This window comes from Physeter macrocephalus, chromosome 2 (assembly GCF_002837175.3).
Source record: "Physeter macrocephalus isolate SW-GA chromosome 2, ASM283717v5, whole genome shotgun sequence".
Classification (NCBI taxonomy): Eukaryota; Metazoa; Chordata; class Mammalia; order Artiodactyla; family Physeteridae; genus Physeter; species Physeter macrocephalus.
The window spans coordinates 42,774,347-42,796,486 of NC_041215.1; the positions used below are offsets into that span (position 1 = coordinate 42,774,347).

At 37.3% G+C, this 22,140-nt stretch overlaps 1 protein-coding gene across 5 annotated transcripts in view; it reads right to left on the minus strand.

Moving 5' to 3' along the window:
• ZRANB3 (zinc finger RANBP2-type containing 3) overlaps positions 1-22,140 on the minus strand; it is a 374,344-nt gene that overhangs the window by 165,772 nt on the left and 186,432 nt on the right. For all 5 annotated transcript variants that reach the window (XM_055087541.1, XM_055087543.1, XM_028477393.2 and 2 more), the window contains 2 exons: positions 21,209-21,380; positions 19,745-19,861 (listed from right to left, as the gene is read on the minus strand). In XM_055087541.1, coding sequence (XP_054943516.1) covers positions 19,745-19,861; positions 21,209-21,380 — 289 coding nt within the window. The remainder of the gene's footprint in view (positions 1-19,744; positions 19,862-21,208; positions 21,381-22,140) is intronic.

Consider the following 22,140-nt stretch of genomic DNA (forward strand, 5'->3'; position numbering starts at 1 on the left):
GCACAGGCTCCGGACGCGCAGGCTCAGCGGCCATGGCTCACGGGCCCAGCCGCTCCGCGGCATGTGGGATCCTCCCAGACCGGGGCGCGAACCCGGTTCCCCTGCATCGGCAGGCGGACGCGCAACCACTGCGCCACCAGGGAAGCCCCAAGGTTTGCATTTTAAAATTAACTATACATGCATTTCCCCTGTTCTGATTCTATTCTAAATAAAACACTCACTGCATTGTCATATTTTAAGTTATCTGAGCAGAAATTTGCTTTTAAAGTACCTTAAATGCATATTATATAGGAATGGCAGGTTCTGTTAATGGTCAGCATTTTGATTATACGGGTTCAGGTTTTGTAGAAGCTGCCATTTTCACAATTCCATCTTATTTTACTGAAATGGGTCTGTTAGTACTGTGTCTGTGAGTCAAAGTTCTAATTTAAATAATTAATGAAGACTACACACTACATCTCATTTAAAGAAATGCAGAAATAAAGAGAATATGTTGTACAATTTATTTCTAAATTTTTTTTTCAGTGAATAGGTGTACATCATATTTTGAAGTAAAAGTAGTTAAAGAAAAACCTACATTGCATTAAAGACCTGATGAAAGGTACTTTAAGTTGTCAGCCTTTAATCATAAAATAAGAGGGAGAAAGAGTTAAAAAAAAAAAAAAAAAAACACCAAACTGGAGCTATGACAAAGACTTTCTCCTTGACCGAACTTCAGTTACGCTTCTCTGAGCCCTGTTTTTGACTAGGCCTCAACTTTGGCCTTCTATGTCTGTCTTGCCCTTGCCAGGCCCAGTCTTTACAAGAATCCTGCTAAGTCAGTTAATCAAGAATGCTCCCACCCTTGACACCTGATCGACTCTTGGTATCTGATCAAGTTACTCATCCCCACTTTTTTTTTTTTTTTTTTTTTGCGGTATGCAGGCCTCTAACTGTTGTGGCCTCTCCTGTTGCGGAGCACAGACTCCAGACACGCAGGCTCAGCGGCCATGGCTCACGGGCCTAGCCGCTCCGCGGCATGTGGGATCTTCCTGGACCAGGGCACAAATCCGTGTCCCCTGCATCGGCAGGTGGACTCTCAACCACTGCTCCACCAGGGAAGCCCCACTCGTCCCCACTTTTGAGAGCTAATTCCTTCGCCTTCTTTTAGCAAGAAACCTATTTTGGCCTTGGTTTCAATCTGACAAGTGCAGACAACCCCGCTGCAAGGAGCTCTAGAATCACCGGTTATCCAAGTAGGAGAGGAGTGAGTGACCAAAGAAACCATAACTGATTTAATGAGCCATTCACAGTTTCACTGTACCAGCCTGCGTACTTAGACATGCATAGTTTAATCTTCCAGACAAGCATATTCTGATGGCAGGAGCAACCAGTTTAGCAAGAATCCCCCTACCCTTGATGTCTCCTCTTAGTAATTTTCCATCCACCAACCTCTTCATCCTGCTTGTTGGCTATAAATCCCCACCTCTCCCTGTGTTCAGTGATGAGTGATCTCTCTCCTCAACTGCCACAGAGTTGACTCCAAGTCTTCCTTACTGTTTTAACAAGGATCAGAAAAGAAGCTTCTCCTTAAGTTTTGAAGTCCTCAGGCCCCAGACTAAACGGCAGTTCTGTTTAGATATCTGGTGGGCACATACTTTAAGGACAACTCTTTAAGCCCTTATTAGTCAACAAGAGGTGAATTGTGATAGGTCTAAGCAAGCCTAGCACTTTCATTCCCCCTGCAAGTGATTCTGACTAATAAGAAACATGGGAAGTTTGCTGGAGGCTTCAAAAAAATCCTAACTGACAAAAGGGACATTATGGAAAGCTCTTCCTCGCTTTGGACATTATGGCCTGCACTTGATACCAGGAATTGCAGCGGTCACCCCGAGGCTACTATGGAGGCTGTTGATGAAAGCAGTGAATAGCCTTTAGTATATTCAGAGTTGTACATCCTTCACCACAATTTAAGAATATCTTCATTACCCTGAACAAAATCTTTCATCTCTTAGCAATCACCCCACCCCCACTGCAGGTCCCTGGATCACCCCTAGCTCTAGGCAAACACTAATCTATTTTCTGTCTCTATGGACTGGACTATTTTGTTTTTTTAATAAATTTATTTATTTATTTTTGGCTGCGTTGGGTCTTCGTTGCTGCCCGTGGGCTTTTCTCTAGTTGTGGCGAGTGGGGGCTACTCTTCGTTGCAGTGCACGGGCTTCTCGTTGAGGTGGCTTCTCTTGTTGCGGAGCACAGGCTCTAGGCGCGCGGGTTTCAGTAGTTGCGGAACATGGGCTCAGCAGTTGTGGCTTGCAGGTTCTAGAGCACAGGCTCAGCAGTTACAGCGCATGGGCTTAGCTGCTCCGCGGCATGTGGGATCTTCCCGGACCAGGGCTCGAACCCATGTCCCCTTCACTGGCAGGCGGACTCTCAACCACTGTGCCACCAGGGAAGCCCGACTGGACTATTTTGACAATTAATATAAGTGGAATCACATAATATGTAGTCTTGTGTGACTGGCTTCTTTATTAGCATAATGTTTTAATCCACGTTGTAGCATTTTTCAGTGTTTAATTTCTTTTTTTTATTGCCAAATAACATTCCATTGTGTGGACATACCACATTTTATTTGCCCATTCATCAGTTGATATCCTCTCTGCCTCTTTTATTTTTATAATTTATTTATTTTATTTTATTTATTTTTGGCTGCGCTGGGTCTTTGTTGCTGCACGCGGGCTTTCTCTAGCTGCAGCAAGTGGGGGTTACTTTTCGTTGCGGTGCGTGTGGGTCTCATTGTGGTGGCTTCTCTTGTTGTGGAGCACGGGCTCTAGGCACATGGGCTTCAGTAGTTGTGGCACGCAGGCTCAGTAGTTGTGGCTAGTGGGCTGTAGAGTGCAGGCTCAGTAGTTGTGGCACACAGGCTTAGTTGCTCTGCGGCATGTGGGATCTTCCTGGACCAGGGATTGAACCCGTGTCCCATGCATTGGCAGGTGGATTCTTAACCACTGCACCACCAGGAAAGTCCCACCTCTCTTGTTTTTATTCACTTATCTATTTCACTCTATAGTGTTTCTTACTAATTTATTTGTGATAACTTACCTTTTATCCTTTAAAATGGTCTTAAATGAGGAAAGGAAAATAACAAGTAAAAGAGAACATGCATTGCTTATTCACCTCCCTACTTGCCCTGCAGACCATCACAAAGAAAGTCTAGCAATTTGTCTTCTGCTATCCCTTTCCCCCTGCCAATGGTTTTTAATTTAGAAACCATTCCATCAACCTGAAAAAATATCTTCAAATCTGGTAGAAGACAGCCTTCAGGGGAAAATGGTCATTCCATACTCAGTGTTCTGGACATTTTTACAGAGCCCCGTGCCAAAATTTCCCCATAGAAAACTTCCAAAGATAGTTTGGGTGAACTATTAGAAGCGTGATTTTCTGATCTCTAGGCATGCTTATGAATCCATCTGTAAACAGAAATCTAACACATCTAAGCTTTTGACACTGGCCCAGTTTTGCAAGCAGCCCATTTTACACTGAGAAACAGAAGGGCTACGATACTGTATGTAAGAAGAGAGTAAATAACCCCAATTTAATACCTTAGCCAACACAATTTTACAAAAGAACCTGAGATCCTAAACCTTTCCATAAAACTTTTTGGAACAAGCTATAATAAAGCAATTGTTCTACCTAATCATTCTATCTAATCTATCTATCTATCTGGCAAGAATGGATGAGAGAGAACATTCCCATGAATAACCTACTCCATTGGGTTAACCAAATTTAGACAAAGTTAGAAAGTAAAGGCAATAGTAGTAGGAACTTAACTTTCTTCATAAAGGTTGATTTCATGTGAATTTGATCGTAAAAGTCATTGATCAAAAGAGCTAATCTAATTCTTTAAAAACGGAATCAATTTTGAAAAACATTCTCAATTTCTTTCTAAACTCCATCCATTGATCATGTCAATAAGGTTATCAACTTTGTACAACTAAAGTTAAGCATGAATAAATCTTCTCTGGGTGTTTAAAATGATAACATACAGAATGTATGGACTTCTAAATTCTATATCTTCTTTCTCCATGCCTGTACAGGGATGCTAAAAAATCACTAATAGGGAAACAGTAGTCATCATAAACCCATGGTCACCAACAAATATTAAATATTCTGCTATCCTAGTGGAATGATGGGTAAGTGCACGTACTCTGTAGCCAAACTGTCTATGTTCAAATCCTGCCTCTGTCATTTACAATCTAAGAGTCCCTGAGCAAGTCACTTAAACTCTGTGCCTTGTTTCCCCAACATATAAAAGGGGATAAAAATTACTTACTACCCTTAGAGTGGTAAGAATTAAATGAATTAGTGCATAAAATATGCTTGGAACAGTTGGCACGTGGTAACACTGTAAAAGTGTTAGCTCTTATTATTACTATATTCCTCCAGTAAACTGCAAAAACAATTTCAACCTTTGCCACTTCCTTCGAAATCAGAACCTATGCCTCTTAGCTCTCAAACTTTCCACTGCCCAGAGAAAACAGAACTCACCATGTGAGAATTCTGTGACCTTTCCTTACTTTTACTCATCGTCACTTCCTTTCCTTTTGTACATTGTACATTGTACATTGTACAAATATTCCTTTCCCTCCACCTGTGATCCAGACTTAAACATTCCTGCCATCCCCGAAACCTAAACCACTCTTCCTTCTCAAGTGGATATTTCCGCATCTTTACTAAAGCCTTCCTCCATTCCACATAGCCACGTAGCTAACATACCACCTCCTTCCTGCTCTAAAATGATAATATCATTGTTTTATTTGCCCTTTATTATTACTGACCATCTCCTTACTAATAAACAGGGGCCTACAGCGCCCGGTTCAGAGCCAGACACCCTTTCCTAAACAAAAGAACTGGCTCAGGAAGAGGCACCCTAGTCTCACGACATCCCAGTCCCTGTGCGGCAGGGAACATTGCAGTGACCTCATTATACCTCACTGCATATTATAAGCAGGATTCTACCTGTTTAAGAGGCTGAGGCAACACAGCAAACAGAAAATGTGCTTTGTGTTTAAAGCAATTTGCCTGTGCAAAGTTTTTAAGGCACTAAGAAATGCTGCCATCCCCACAGTGACAGGAAATTTAAAATTATGGGTTGACTTAATCATTTTCATAGAAAAATAACTGGCATTTCTCTTAAAATGGTTTTCTCTAAAAATGAGACATTGTTACAAAGTATCAGAAAATGACCAAGAGTTCACATACAACTTACATCTGTTTTTTTCTAGGAGAGTATTAGGCTGATCCTAAATCTAAAGAATCTGTTCAAGACTTGTGGTTGCCAAGGGGAAGGGAGGGGTTGGGGGAAGGATGGATTGGCAGTTTCGGACTAGCAGATGTAAACTATTATATATAGAATGGATAAACAACAAGTTCCTACTGTGTAGCATAGGAAACTATATTCAATATTCTGTGACAAACCATAATGGAAAAGAATATAAAAAAGAATATATACATATACAACTGAATCATTGTGTTGTACAGCAGAAACTAAAACAACATTGTCAGTCATCTATACTTCAATTAAAAAAAAAGAATCTGTTCATTTTCATCGATTATATTCTCAACAAATATTACAGAGAAATAAAAATAATGTTATAGAGGAAGAAGAGTAATTATAATTATCTGAGATCCTTCAGTAACTGACTTTGTACTAGTAACATTTATTATTTTATGGTCTTTTCCTTTGTTTAGTGTTTATCATTATCATTTACTGCTTATCATTATTAAATTTCTTATTAAGAAATATCTGAAAAAGAGATCTCAATAATGTAAAAACAAACATACTTAAAACTTATACAGCCTCTATCCCCCAAAGAAGTACAAGTACTTAATCTCAAAAGGCAGAACAGCATAAATGTTTATACAGCACATGGATGACATGTCAACACCATTATATAGTAACACACTGCATATATGAAAAATTATCATATTAATATGACCTAATTTGCTGACATGACCTAATTTGAAACACTGGTACTGTATTCCCATCTGCCTAAGACATTGCAGGATATAAGAAAAAGAGAAAAGATGAGAGCAGACAAAGAAACCTATCCTGGAGATCTATAAAACTAGGATAGATGGAGACCCATTTGTCTGGAAGACTTTATGCATAACTCTGCCTGGAGTAAAGTAAGAGACTGGATGACCCACAGAGGTCCTTTCTAGCCCACTGCTCCCTAACCACAGTGAATGGACAGTGTTACAACAGTGATATAGATGGATGTGGGAAGTACTTGCTTCCTCAGAAGATCTGACAAGAACAAGATTTTACACTTTACATGTTATTTATAATGAAGTTATAGCCTTTAAAAAATTAAATATCACAAATCATGAAGAGTTCGTTTTACTTTAGGTAGTAATTAAGTATATGCCTCTCAAATTGCATATCCTGGGGAATTCCCTGGCGGTCCAGTGGTTAGGACCCCCTGCTTTCACTGCTGAGGGCCCGGGTTTGATCCCTGCTCAGGCAACTAAGATCCCACAAGCCTTGTGGCGCAGCCAAATAAATAAATAAAATAATAAAATAAAATAAAATAAAATAGCACATCCTATAAGTATACTCACACAAATGCATTTACTTGAAAACTCATTATTTTCTTTAAATGTTCCTTCTTACTCTCATCAAGATTTTCAAATTCATATAAACTATCATTAGATAGTTCTAATTATCCTTAAATTTCTTGACTTAATTGTTCAAGTGATTCAATAAAAAGAAAAGCATTTCTGATATGATGCTGCAGAGTACAAAACAAATCTTCTATTACCTCATAGCTCGAGCCTTGCTGAATTTGGCACAGATCATACTGAATGGGGAACTACACACAAAAGGTATCTCCTGTTTTTCCCAGTCTCCGTGAATGGCAGAAACAACAACCCAGCTGGCCAAGCAAAAAAATCTAGATTCTACTTTTACCCTCTCCTCCATATTCAGTTGAACACCAATGTCTTAATATATTTTGAATTATTCTTTCTTTCCAGTTAAGATGTGGTACAGCCACTACCCTTGGTTCAGATCACCTAGGTGACCAGTGCGGCATCCCAACTGGATTCCCTGCCTACAGGCTTATTCCTCCCAATGCATTCTCCACACACAGGCATACCTTGGAGATACTGCAGATTCAGTTCCAGACCACAGAAATAAAGCAAATATTACAAGAAAGTGAGTCACATGAATTTTTTGGTTTCCCAGTGCATTCGAAAGTTATGTTTAAACTATGCTGTAGTCTATGAAGTGTGCAATAGCATTATGTCTAAAAGAAAGATGTACATACCTTAATTTAAAAATACTTTATTGCTAAAAGATGCTAACCATCTGGGCCTTCAGCGTGTCATAATCTTTTTGCTGGTGGAGCATCTTGCCTAGATGTTGATGGCTGCTGACTGATCAGGGTGATGGTTGCTGAAGGTTGGGGTGGCTGTAGCAGTACCTTAAAATAACACTGAAGTTTGCTGCATTAATTGACTCTTCCTTTCACAAACAATTTCCTTGTAGCATGCAATGCTGTTTGACAGCATTGTATCAAACACAGTAGAAGTTCTTTAAAAACTGGAATCAACCCTCTCAAACTCTGCCGTTGCTTTATCAACTAAATTTACGTCATATTCTAAATCCTTTGTCATTTCAACAAACTTCACCAGGAATAGATTCCATCTCAAGAAAGCACTTCCTTTGCTCATCCATGGAAGCAACCCCTTTCCACTAAAGTTTTACCATGAGATTGCAGCAATTCAGTCACATCTTGAGGCTCCACTTTTAATTCTACTTCTCTTGCTATTTTCCACCGCATCTGCAGTTACTTCCTCCACCGAAGTCTTGAACCCCTCAAAGTCATCCAGGAGGGTTGGACTCCAACTTCCTTCAAACTCCTGTTAATGTTGATATTTTGACCTCTTCCCATGAATCACAAAGGTTCTTAATGGCATCTAGAATGGTGAATCCTTTCCAGAAGGTTTTCAATTTACTTTGCCCAGATCTAAACGAGGAATCACTATTTATGGCAGCTACAGCCTTATGAAATATATTTCTTAAAGAATAAGTGTTGAAAGTTGAAATTGTTCTATGATCCATGGGCTACAGAATAGATACTGTGTTAGCAGGCATGAAACAACATGAATCTCAATTTATGTCTCCATCAGACAAGGTACATTGTCAATGAGCAGTAGTATTTTGAAAGAAATCTTTTCTGAGCACTGTTCTCAACAGTGGGCTTAAAATATTCAGTAAACCATGTTGTAAACAGATGTGCTGTCAACCAGGTTTTCTCGTTCTATCTATACAGCACAGGCAAAGTAGATTTAGCAAAATTCTTAAGGGCCCTAGGATTTTCAGAATGGTAAATGAGCACTTGCTTCAACTTAAGAGTCACCAACTGCACTAGCTCCTATCAGGAGAATCAGCCTGTCTTTTGAAGCTTTGAACCCAGACACTGACTTCTCCTCTCTAGCTATAGAAGTCCTAGATGGCATCTTTTTCCAGTAGAAGGCTGTTTCATCGACATTGAAAATCTGTTGTTTAAGGTAGTCACTTTCATTAATTATCTTAGCTAGAGCTTCTGGATAACTTGCTACAGCTTCTACATCAGCACTTGCTGCTTCACCTTGTACTTTTATGTTACAGAGATGACTTCTTTCCTTAAACCTCATGAACCAACCTCTGCTACCTTCAAACTACATAAGTCCCCTACATATGAACAAGTTCCATTCTGAGAGCATGTCTGTAAGTCCAGCAAAGTTAGCCTAGATACCCGACTAACACTATTGGCTATATACTGCTGTTTTTATGCTTGCTTCCGGACATCCTCGGCTGGAAATAAAGATACTGTACTGCTGTACTCTATAGAGGACTGTACAGTAAAGTACAGAAAAGCACAACCACTTGTAGAGGATGCATGCACGTGATAATGTATGCCAAACTGTGAACTAACTTACGTGACTGGACACACGAACACATGATTGCATCTTTGAAAGTTTGCAACTTGAAGGTTCATATGTAGGGGACTTACTGTATTCTTCTGTAGCCTCCTCACCTCTCTCAGCCTTCAAAGAATTGAGAGTTAGGGGCTTGCTCTAGATTAGGCTTTGGCTTGAGGGAATGCTGTGGCTGGTTTGATTTCCTATCCAGACCACTAAAACTTTCTCCATATCATCGGTAAGACAGTTTTCCTTTCTTACCATTTGTGTGTTCACTGGAGTTTATATATATATATATATATATATATATATATATATATATATGCATTTATGTATGTATATACACACAATATATAATATATAATAATTAATGTCTATTAATATATATACATGTGCATTTATTTATTTATTTGGCTGCACCGGGTCTTACTTGCGGCACACAGGATCTTCACTGTGGCATGCAGGATATTTAGTTGTGGCATGCAGGATGTAGTTTCCTGACCAGGGATTGAACCCAGGCCACCTGCATTAGGAGCGAGGAGTCTTAACCACTGGACCACCAGGGAAGTCCCTGGGTAACACTTTTAAGTTCCTTCAGGAACTGTTCCTTTTCAGTCACAACCTGGCTAACTGTTTGGTGCAAGAGGCCTAGCTTTCAGCCTATCTCAGTTTTCAACATGCCTTCCTCACTAAGCTTAATCATTCTTATCTTTTAATTTAAAGTGAGGGACATGCAACTCTTCCTTTCACTCGAACACTTAGAGGCCATTGTATGGTTATTAATTGACCTAATTTCAATATTGCTGTGTCTCAGCAAATAGTGAGGCCCGAGGAGAAGGAGAGAGATGGGGGAATGGCTGGCTGGCGAGCAATCAGAACACACACAACATTTATTGGTTAACTTCACTGTCTTAAATGGGCACTGTTCAAGGCACCCCAAAACAATTACAGTATCAACATCAAAGATGACTGATCACAGATCACCATAACAAATATAGTAATAATGACAAAGTTTGAAATATTGCGAGAATTGCCAAAATGTGACCCAGGGACACGAGTTAGCAAATGCTGTTGGAAAAATAATACCAATGAGACTTGCTGAATGCAGGGCTGCCACAAACCCTCAGTTTGTAAAAAATATGCCATCTGCAAAGTGCAATAAAGTGAGGCTCAACAAAATCAGGGATGCCTGTAGTACAGTTCTTTTTCTAAAGCACAAATCTGATCATTTTACTCTACTCCACAACATCTGATTGCTCAGAACCCTTAGGATAAATTACACACTATGAACTGTGACCTTCATGATGTGGTACTGCTCTCTGTGGTCTCCAACCTAGTCTCTCTCAGAATTCCTCTCTGACATACTAGGCTTTTGCCATGATGACTTACTTTTGGTTCCCTAAATATACCATTCCTGGTTAATCTTTGTGAGTCTGCACAAATGATTCATGTGCTGAAATACATTCCATCAGCTCCATCCCATTCCCATTTCACTCCCCTCCACTTTGGTTTCCAAAATCTTAACTTGTTCATTCCTTGGAACATTTTTCCTGAATCCCCAAGACTTGGCCAAGTATCTTCTCCCATGTCTTTCCAAAATATTCTGTTTTTTAAGCCCTAAATATGCTCTATGTTCAAGTAGTTGAACACTTACTTTTACTGTCTTCCCCAACAGACTCCAAGTTCCTTGAGAGGTAGGAACTACATAGTTCCTACTACATAGTTCCATAGTGTAGAGATAATCTACACTATGTCTTGTTCACCATACCTCTCTAGCACCAAGCATAATCCTTGCCACATAGTAAGCACTCAATAAATGTCTGTTGAATTAGGAAAACATTTAGCCAAAGAGAGGAAGCTTCAACTGTTAGTATGCATACAACATAGTAACCAATTTATAATCTGTGGTATTTCAGAAGTTCATTTACAAATAGGTTTGGGAGAACTCTGAAACACATTTTCCCATGGAAACAATATTAAATGTAATAACCAGATACTTCCCCTCAAAGTTACCTACATCTATAATGTAGGAAGTCGGGGTAGCCTTCTGCTACCAATAATCTTTGGGAATATATTCCAATCTGGGACAACTGACTTTTCATCTCCTTTCTTTTTCTTCAAGGATCCTAGGAATTAGGTGCAACTTCCTACTGACTATCAACACTTCTGACTTCCAACTAGGGTTTCTTACACACGCAGGAAATTATCTAAAAGGTTATCATATATATTCTTTTCCTTTAAGCAGCATTCTATACTCAGTACTAAGTAGAAAGAAAGCTAAGTGAGCAAGCAAACAAAAAACAAGATAGTTATTAACTCTAAGAAAAACAATAGTTGTCAAAGAAATGTAATTATAGCTCAACTGTGAAATGTTTAACAGTCATTATACTGTAAACAATGAACACTGATAAAACCAAAAATTATGATATGGGAAAATGGAACAGGGGGAATGTATTGCAAATATTTTCTTCCAATCTATACTTTGCATTAGCATTTTCACAGCAGTGTCTTTCATACACAATAATTTTAAACACCATAAATTTTAAAGTTTTGAGTCCCATTTGTTTTTCCTTTAAAGTACGTGCTTCCTGTATCCTATCTAAAAAAATGTTCCTACCCAAAGGATGGGATATTTTAAAATATGTATGCTATAAAAGTTTTATAAATTATCTTTTATATTTAAGTCTATGATTCCCTTCAAGTTAATTTTTATGTATGGAGTGAAATAACGATCAAGGCTCTTTTTTCTTTTTTTCTTATGGATATCTAATTGTCCTAGTACCATTTGTTGAAAAGACTATCATTTCCTTATTGGGTTATCTTGTCCCCTTTCCTAAGATCAGTTGACAATCAATATGAATGGCTATTTCTTATCTCTCTTTTCTGGTTCATTAAATGCCTATTCTTATGTCAATATCACAAAGTTTTATCATTGTAACTTTATAGTAACTATTTATATTATGTGGTGTGAGTCTCCCAACTTCATTCAGAATTATTTTGGCTACAGTAAGTCCTTTGTGTTGTTTCATAAATTTTACATTCAGTTTGTCAATTTCAATAAAAAAGACTACAGGGATTTTGATTAACACTGTATTGAGTATATAAATTAATTTACAAAGAACAGGCATCTTAACAATATCAAATCTTCTGATTCATGAACACGATCTACCTTGTCATTTAAGTTTGCTTTATATTCTCTAAACAATGTTTCATAGTTTTCACTGAATATATTTTTTGCTGAATTTATTCCAAAATTAGCTCATGTTTATTGATGCTATTGTAAATTGTATTTTACAAATTTCAATTTCCAATTTTTCATTGCTAGTATATGGAACTACAAATGATTTTTGTATCTTGAACATGAATCCTGTGACCTTGATAAATTCAATCATTTATTCCTTTTTCTAGGCTATTGCACAGTTATGAAAACAATGTTGAAGCAAACAGTGATGAACTGAAGTGGTGAGAGCAGACTTTCTTATTTTGTTCCTGATCTTAGGGAATAGCACTCAGTCTTTGAGCATTAACTATGATATTAGTTGTAAGTTTTTCAAAAATGCCTTTTACTGGGATGAGGAAGTCCCTTTCTACTCCTAGTCTACTGAAATGTTTTATCATGAATGGATGTGGAATTCTATCAAATGTTTTCATTGGGATAATCGAATGGTTTTCCATTTTTACTTTGTTAATGTGGTGAAATACCGTGATTAATTAATCCAATGTTATACAAACCTTGCATTGCTGGTATAAATATTTTTTAACATACTGGTGGATTTAATTTGCTAATATTTTGTTAAGAATTTTTATATTCATAAAGGATATTGGTCTGTAGTTCTATTCTGATGTGTCTGTGTGGTTTGGGTATCAGAGTAATTCCACTTCATAAAATTATTTGAGAGATATTTATTCCTCTTCTGTTTTCCAAAATAGTTTTAGTTAATAGATATACACATATTTCTCACTATTATGAGTCAGAAAGAATTGACTCCTTTATTTTTATGTAAGTTTCCTCTCTAATCCTGGTAATATTCTTTGCTCTGAAGCCTACATCATTTCATATTAATATATTTACTTCATCTTTCTTTTGATTATTATTTTCATCCATTTATTTTTAACCTTTAGCCTTTGTACTTAAAGAGGACTTCTTATAGATATCATATAATTTATGCAGTCTGACAATTCCTATCTTTTAATTGCTGGGTTTAGAGCATTTACACTTAATACAATTATTGATAAAACTGGATTTAAATCTACCATTTTGTAAGTTGCTTTCTATTTGATGTAGTTGTTCTTTGTTCCTTTATCTTCCTTTTCTTCTTTTGGATTAACTTGAATTTTTTCTGTCATTAGATTACTTTATTGTGTCCACTATATATACATCTTAAAACTTTTTATTTTGAAGTAAGTTTAGACACATAAGAGGCTGCAAAAATAATACAGAGTTCCCATGTACCCTTAACCTAGCTTCCCCTAATGATCACTTCTTATATAATGATAGTACAATATCAACACCAGAAAATTACATTGGAATAATGATATTTTCTATCACTATAATTCTACCATTTTTAAAATGTTATAAAAATGGTGCCATAATGTATGTAAACTTTTGATATTGGCTTCTTTCACTAAGTATAATGCTTTTGCATTTTTTAATAGTTCATTCCTTTTAATTGAGTATTCCATTATATGAATGTACTACAATTTGTTTGAAGGACATTTGGGTTGTTTCCAAGTTTGGGGTTATTATAAATAAATTATTGCAAAGACGTTTGTGTAAACCCAAGTTTTCATTTCTCTAAGATAAATATCCTGGTCTGGAAAGATCCCACATGCTGAGGAGCAACTAAGCCCAGGTGCCACAACTACTGAGCCTGTGCTCTAGAGCCTGCAAGCCACAACTACTGAGCCCGCATGCCACAGTTACTGAAGCCCACACACCTAGAGCGCGTGCTCCGCAACAAGAGAAGCCACCACATTGAGAAGTCCGCGCACCGCAACAAAGAGTAACCCCTGCTCACTGCAACTAGAGAAAGCCTGCGTGCAGCAACAAAGACCCAACGCAGCCAAAAATAAATAAATAAATAAATAAATAAATAAATAAATGGTATTTTAAAAAAAAAGAAATGGGGGCTAGATACCCTGCAAGAAATTTGGATTAAAAAAAAAGTTTACATTTTTTTATGATTTATATTTTTATGATTACTTTTTATCTCAATTATTGGCTTATAAGCTGATTGAAAGAATTATTTTTTTCTCAGATACTATGTTTTTATTTCTAGCATTTTCATTTTACTGTCTTTACAGTTTCTATATTCTGAAATTTTCTATCTTTTTCATTTATGTTATTTACCTTTTCTACTAGCTCCTTTAACATATTATTCATAGCTTTCTTAAAGTCCTTGTCTAATAGTTCTACAATCTGAGTTACTTCTCCATCTGGCTTTATAGATTACATTATCTTTGACAATGGATGATGTTTTTTTAAATTGCTTTTTGTTTATTTCATAATTTCTATTGAATACTAGAAATTATGGGTGGAAGAACAGGACAGACTGAGATAAATTATATTTACAGCCAAAAAGGGCATGCTTCTTTTTCTATCAAGGTGATAGTATGTGAGGGACTGTGACAATCTAGTCAATACTGAGTTCTATTTAGGTTCTCTTGCTTTACCTTCAGTGCACCACAAATTTGAAATGCCCCCAACAGTGGGATGCTTCTACCTTGTGAAAATGTGTGCCAAGAATTCTTCTAAGTGTCCCAACTGCACTCTAAGCTTTCAGCAGTCCCTGCATGCCTGCACTATAGAGGGATGTCTCTCTCCCCCAGTACTAGATTAATCTTGATGGTTTCTCATTGTTCAGTTCATGATAATGGATGGAAGATTTCTTGGATCTACAGGTAGCACATCAGTATAAGGTAGGCCCTTTGCTCCAGCTAAGTCTTGGAGGTGTGGCTTTCCTGGTGTTTCTGTCTCTCTCCCCTAAGACAACCAAACTATGTCATATAACTGTGGGTGGTCCTTGGCAGGACTGAGGTTCCTGCTTCTCCTCCAGTAGTAACAGATTTCTGTCTTAATAAAGGTCCTGATTTCAATAGGGTTTCCTGCCCAACTCCCAGGTGTAGATGGCTTTTGTTTCTATTCATCCCCCAGAAGCAGTTGATCCTGAACTGGACTTTGGAGGCTCGAGGAGGGGGACTTTACCTCTCTCACAGTGGATTAAGGCTTTTGATTAGTGTGAGTTGAGAAAAGGGTCCAGGAAATAGGCAGGGTATTGTGCTTGTACACTACCGGTAGGAGTGCTCTCTCATCTCCTAGTCAGCATGTGGTAGAGGCCAATGGAAATAAAGCCTGTGAGTGAGTATGGACTCCCTGTGTCAGGAACTCCTATTATTTTGGACTGTCATGGCAGCCTATGCTCAGCTTTTATAATTTTGTTACATTTTAGCTGTTTTCTTCTTATCCACTTTCATGGTAGCTACATTCTTACTGCTGCTCTGCCAAAGGAAAACATTTTATATGTCTCATCTCTCCTCTCAACAAACTAGGAAAAGAAGGAAATTTTCTCAACCTAGGAAAGGGCATCAGTAAAAATCTTAAAGATAACATCATAATCAATGGTGAAAGACTGAATGCTTTCTTTCTAAGACTGGCAGCAGGGAAGGCTATTCAACCCTACCACTTCTGTTCAAAATTGTACTTTTGTTCCTTCAATGTGATAGGCAACAAAAATAAATAAAAGGCATACAGATTACAGGGAAGAAATAAAAGTACCTTTACATGCAGACAAAATATGTCTATGTAAAAAATCCCAAAGAATTTACCAAAAAGCCATAAGAACTAATAAGTGAGTGCAGCAAGGTTACAAAATAAAAGATCAATATACAAAAATCAATAAAAATCCTGTATTTAGCAATGAAAAAGTAGAAATTTAAATTTAAAAGTACTATTTACAAGAGCATAAAAAGACATGAAATACCTAGAAGTAAATCTAACAAAATGTATTCAAGAAAACTAGAAAGCATTGCTGGGAGAAATTAAAGACCTAAATCAAAAGAGAGGGATATTCTTTTCATGGATCAGGAGACTGAATAATATTAAGAAGTCAATACTCAATACCACCTCACACCTGTTAGAACAGCTATTATCAAAAAGAAAGGAAGTAATGAGTGCTGACGAGAATGTATAGAAAGGGATCCCTTGTGCACTATTGGTGGAAATGAAAATTGGTGCAGTTTACATGGAAAATTGTGTGGAGGTTCCTCAAAAATTTAGATGGAACTACCATATGATCCAGCAATTCCACTTTCAGGTATTTATCCAAGAAAATGAGAACACTAACTCGAAAAGATATATGCACCCCCATGTTCACTGCAGCATTATTTACAATAGCCAAGACAACATAAGTGTCCACTGATGTATAAATGGATAAAGAAAATGTGGTATGTAGGGGACTTCCCTGGTGGCTAGGTGGTTAAGAATCCACCTGCCATTGCAGGGGACATGGGTTCAATCTTGGGTCCGGGAAGATCCCACATGCTGCGGAGCAACTAAGTCCGTGCGCCACATCTACTGAGCCTGCGCTTTACAGCCCGCCCGCCGCAACTACTGAAGCCCACATGCCTAGAACCCGTGCTCTGCAACAAGAGAAGCCACTGCAATGAGAAGCCCGCACACCGCAATGAAGCATAGCCCCCACTCACCGCAACTAGAGAAAGCCGCGCACAGCAACTAAGACTCAAAGCAGCCAAAAAAAAAAAAAAAAAGTTGTATGTATATATATACACAATGGAATATAATTGAGTCATAATAAAGAAAGAAACCTTGCCATTTGCAACAACATGTATTGTTGAGGGTATTATGCTAATAAGCAAAATAAATCAGACAGAGAAACTCAAATACCTTATGATCTCACTTACATGTGAAATCTTAAAAAACAAACAAACAACTCTAACCCCCACCCCACCAAGCTCAGAGATACAGAGAACAGACTGGTGGCTGACAGAGGCAAGGGGTTGGGGACAGTGAGTGAAATGGGTAAAGGAGGTTAAAAGGTACAAACTTCCAGTTATAAAATAAATGGGTCACGGGACGTAATATACACCATGGTGACAGTAGTTACACTGTAATGCATGTTTGAAAGGTGCAAAACGAGTGGATCTTAAGGGTTCTCATCACAAGAAAAAAATTTTTGTGAGTATACATGATGATGGATGATAACTGAACTTACTGTGATCATTTTGCAATATATACAAGCATCAAATCATTATGTTGTACACCTGAAACTAATATAACGTCGTATGTCAACTGTATCTCAATTTAAAAACAGAACTCAATTCTTACAAATTAATCCATAGAGTCAAAACAATTCCAATCAAAATTGTACATACTTAAGCTAATTCTAAAAACTCATAAGGAAAAGCAAAGGACGTATAAGGGACAAAACAATTTTGAATAAGAATAAAGTAGGGGTGAACACCGTGTGATTTCAAGACTTATTATAAAGGTAGAGTAATCAAGCCAATGTAGTATTCTGTAAGGTCAGATGTATAGATCAATGAAACAGAATAGAAAGTTCAGAAACAGACCTATACATATATAACCAAGTGATTTTTTAGGAAGGTGCCAAGATAACTCAATGAGGGAAAAACTGTCTTTCCAACAGAGTGCTGGAACAACTGAAAATCCATATGCAAACAAACAAAAAAACCCCAAAATCAGAAAACAAACTGAACCTCCACCCTGAACAAGCCACCGCAATGAGAAGCCTGAGTACTGCAACAAAGAGTAGCCCCCCACTGTCTGCAACTAGAGAAAGCCCGTGCACAGCAACAAAGACCCAGCGCAGCCAAAAATACATAAAATAAAATAATTTACATATATATAAAAAAATAAAACAGAAATGGGATCTACAGACTTGGAAGAATTATTTGGAAATGACATATATGTTAGAGAATTTGTTTCCAAAATATATCAAGGGCTCTTACAACCCAATATAAATATGGGCTTGATATGAACACTTTTCAAAAAAATAAAAATGAATGGCTAAAAGGCACATGAAAATATGCTCCATATCATTAGTCATTAAGGAAAGGCAAGTTAAAATAATCATAAGATACTACTACATATGAAGAAAAATAACTAAAATTAAACAGACTGACAACACTAAGTGCTGACAAAGATATAGGACAACTGGAACTCTGATACATTGCCAGTAGGGATGCAAAATGATATAGCACTTGGAAAAACAATTTCACAGCTTTTTATGAAGTTAAATCTATGCTTTCCATATGACTCAGCAGTCCCAGTTCCAGCTATTTACTCAAGGGAAATGAAAATATGTCCATACAAAGACTTGTACATGAATGATTAAAACAGGCTTATTCACAATAGCCCAAACTGAGACTATGCCAAATGGCCATTATGTGGTAAAGGAATTTTAAAAAATTGTTATATTAATATAGATATATAAATATTTATGTATCCATACATTGGAATATCGGTCAGCAATATAAATGAAAAAACTAATGGATCAATATGCAAAAGCTTTATGCTAAGTGAAATAAGCCAGACAAAAGGCTACATACTATAGGATTCCATTTTTGTGACATTCTGGAAAATTCAAAACTATAGCGATAGAAAGCAGATCTGTGACCACCAAAGTCTAGAAGGAGGTGTGACGGAAATGACTACAAAGGTGCATGAGGAAACTTTTGGGGGTAATGCAAATATTCTCTACCTTGATTGTAGTGGTAACTGACTATATGTATTTGTCAAGCCTCATCAAACAATATGTTTTAAAAAGACAAATTTCACTGTATGTGAATTATACTCAATAAACCTCTCTTTAAAATATTATGTTATAGGGAAAAAAAGAAAATTATGTTATAGGGACTTCCCTGGTGGTGCAGTGGTTAAGAATCCACCTGCCAATGCAGGGGACGTGGGTTCAATCCCTGGTCCAGGAAGATCCCACATGCCGTGGAGCAACTAAGCCCGTGCACCACAGCTACTGAGCCTGTGCTCTAGAGCCCGCGAACCACAACTACTGAAGCCCGCGTGCCTAGAACCCATGCTCCGCAACAAGAGAAGCCACCGCAATGAGAAGCCCGTGCACCACAATGGAGAGTAGCCCCCGCTCGCCACCACTAGAGAAAGCCCGCATGCAGCAACGAAAACCCAATGCAGCCAAAAATAAATAAAAAATAAAATTAAAAAAAATTATGTTATAAAAGATCTCAGAATTGGAGAAAGATGACACTCATTAGTATGTATAAGTTCAACCATGCCGGTAAAAACAGCAGACAATGTGTGATGCGTCTACTTGAGAGTCATACTGAGATTTAAAAACTCTAACACCCTCTAATTTGCACTTTTGGACAAACAGAATGTGAACACATCTATCTGCAGGGATCTAAAAACATAATACCAATTAAAAATGATTGACTTACATAAAAAAAGATTATTTGTAGCAATTATGTAGGAACACCATGGAAAAAGCTGGCAACAAAGATGAATATATGTAAGTCCTTTAAATGAGAAAGTGTAATATGTGTTATACTCCCTCATCAAAGTATACCCATATATAGAAAAGGATCGCTATATGAACAGGTATAACAGTGTTCATTATACTACTATTTACTTTGAATATGTCTGAATTTTTCCATAATAGAGATTAAAAATTAAATGACAAAGACATGTTACAGTATGCAAATAAACTGCTTAATTAAGAAAAATTAAATACATTAAATAATTTGTATCAAGACAAACACATGATGGCCCAGCAATGAGTACCTTGGCAATAGCAGTTTGTTTAAACATGCGAGTAATCAACCCCATGACAGTCTTGGTGGCACCTGAATTTGGAGCTCTCATTAATTTTTCCCACTCTTCAAAGCTGGAATTTAATTCCTATGTAGGAGAAAATAATGTTTAGAAATGCAGCATAAAGAACATAGCAATTAATGCAATAATGAATCATGTCCTACTTATTTTTTTATATAGAAATATATATATATGAAGAAAAATTCCCAAAGGTGCCAGTGTGTTGATTTAAAAAACATCAATCAGTGTGGAGGTAGGTCAGACACATGTTTACACTAATGACAGAAAACAATGACAAGGTGTGGGAGGAAACCAAGCCCTTTGCTAACATCATATATCAAACAACTGCAGCCTTCTCTTACAGAGGAGCATGTAGTAAAGTAAAAATAAAAATTTAAGAAAAATTTTAAATAAAATAAAAATTTTATGTAAAAACAAAAACTTAAAGAACTCACAGTAGCGAAAATATATATGGTAGCAAAGCATTTTTTTACTAAAAGCATTGAATTTATTTAAATAAGCATAAAGACTTGGGGGATATTAGTTAAATAAAATATAACAGTCATATATTAACTCTTATTTTTCTTTTGTTAAAATAATGGATACAGAAAATCAGATCATTTTTATTTTACCAATAATATATTGCTCAATGTTTACAAAATTCTTAGAGTCAGCTTTCAAGACAAAACAAGGCAATAAACAGTCTTTGTTGACAAAGTTATATCCAGATTTGAAGAAATTTCAGAGACTATAAAAGCACTGTACTCCCCAAAAGTAAATGTAGACAAGGATTACCTAATCTTGTATTACCAATTCTGGTTTCTAATATGTTGAACTTTACATCTAACAACATGATCACAGAGTTTTAGGATTTCAAGAACAGGGGGCTGGATTCAAATTATCCTAGAAGACAGCTACTCATACTTAAAAAAAAAAAAATCCTACAGCAAGAAAAAGAACTTCCCTTGCTAATTATTGGGCTTAACACTCTACATATACTTAGAATTCTTTTTTTTTTAAACATCTTTATTGGAGTATAATTGCTTTACAATGGTGTGTTAGTTTCTGCTTTATAACAAAGTTAATCAGTTATACATATACATATGTCCCCATACCTCTTCCCTCTTGCGTCTCCCTTAGAATTCTTAATACTAAGTCTATGTTGTAATTGAAGTGCTTCTTTTCTCTATTTAGCAGAAATATATTTTTTAATGACTAAGATACTAAATCTTTTCACATTATTTGATGACTAAATTTAAATTCTTCCTGCTCTCTTCTTGAAATGATACAAAGCCAATTCATATGGCTCTATTAATTAAAACTATTTTAAGAAAGTGGACTTTTCCTTCGGTGAAATATGAAATATGTGCTATCTTTCACAGTATAATTTAAAATGATTTCAAATAAGACTCTCAATCAAACACAGGTTCTCACCTTGGCTGCTGCTGATGGAAGATCAAATGGAATACGCTGTCTGATTTTAGGGGGCAGCTGGGTTAAAACTTCAGCCTTTAATCTTCTAATCATTATGTCACTTAATAGCTGATGAAGTTCATTAAGATTTGATGCCCCTCTGCAATCCCACTGAGGTCTTTTACCAAAATATCTGTTAATATAAAGAAAACACATGTAGCAAAGCTGAACTTTAGAGTAAGAAAACAATTTATCCAGTGTGTTCTTCCTTTTTTTTTTTTTTTTTTTTTTTTTTGGGGTATGCAGGCCTCCCTCTGCTGTGGCCTCTCCCGTTGCGGAGCACAGGCTCCGGACGCGCAGGCTCAGCGGCCATGGCTCACGGGCCCAGCCGCTCCGCGGCACGTGGGATCCTCCCAAACCGGGGCGCGAACCCGGTTCCCCTGCATCGGCAGGCGGACGCGCAACCGCTGCGCCACCAGGGAAGCCCATGTTCTTCCTTTTAATGATAAGGAGCCATGACGCTGTTTATTTCTTTAAGATTTTTTTTTTTTTGATGTGGACCATTTTTAAAGTCTTTATTGAATTTGTTACAATATTGCTTCTGTTTTTATGTTTTGGTGTTTTTGGCCGTGAGGCATGTGGGATCTTAGCTCCCTGACCAGGGATCGAACCCGCTCCCTCTGCATTGGAAGGCAAAGTCTTAACCACTGGACTGCCAGGGAAGTCCCTTTACTTTTATTTATTTATAGATTTAATTAATTAATTAATTAATTTTTTTGGCTGTGTTGGGTCTTTGTTGCGGTGCGAGGGCTTCTCATTGCGATGGCATCTCTCATTGCAGAGCACAGGCTCCAGGTGCGCAGGCTTCAATAGTTGTGGCATGCGGGCTTCAGTAGTTGTGGCTCGTGGGCTCCAGAGCGCAGGCTCAGCAGTTGTGGCACACGGGCTTAGTG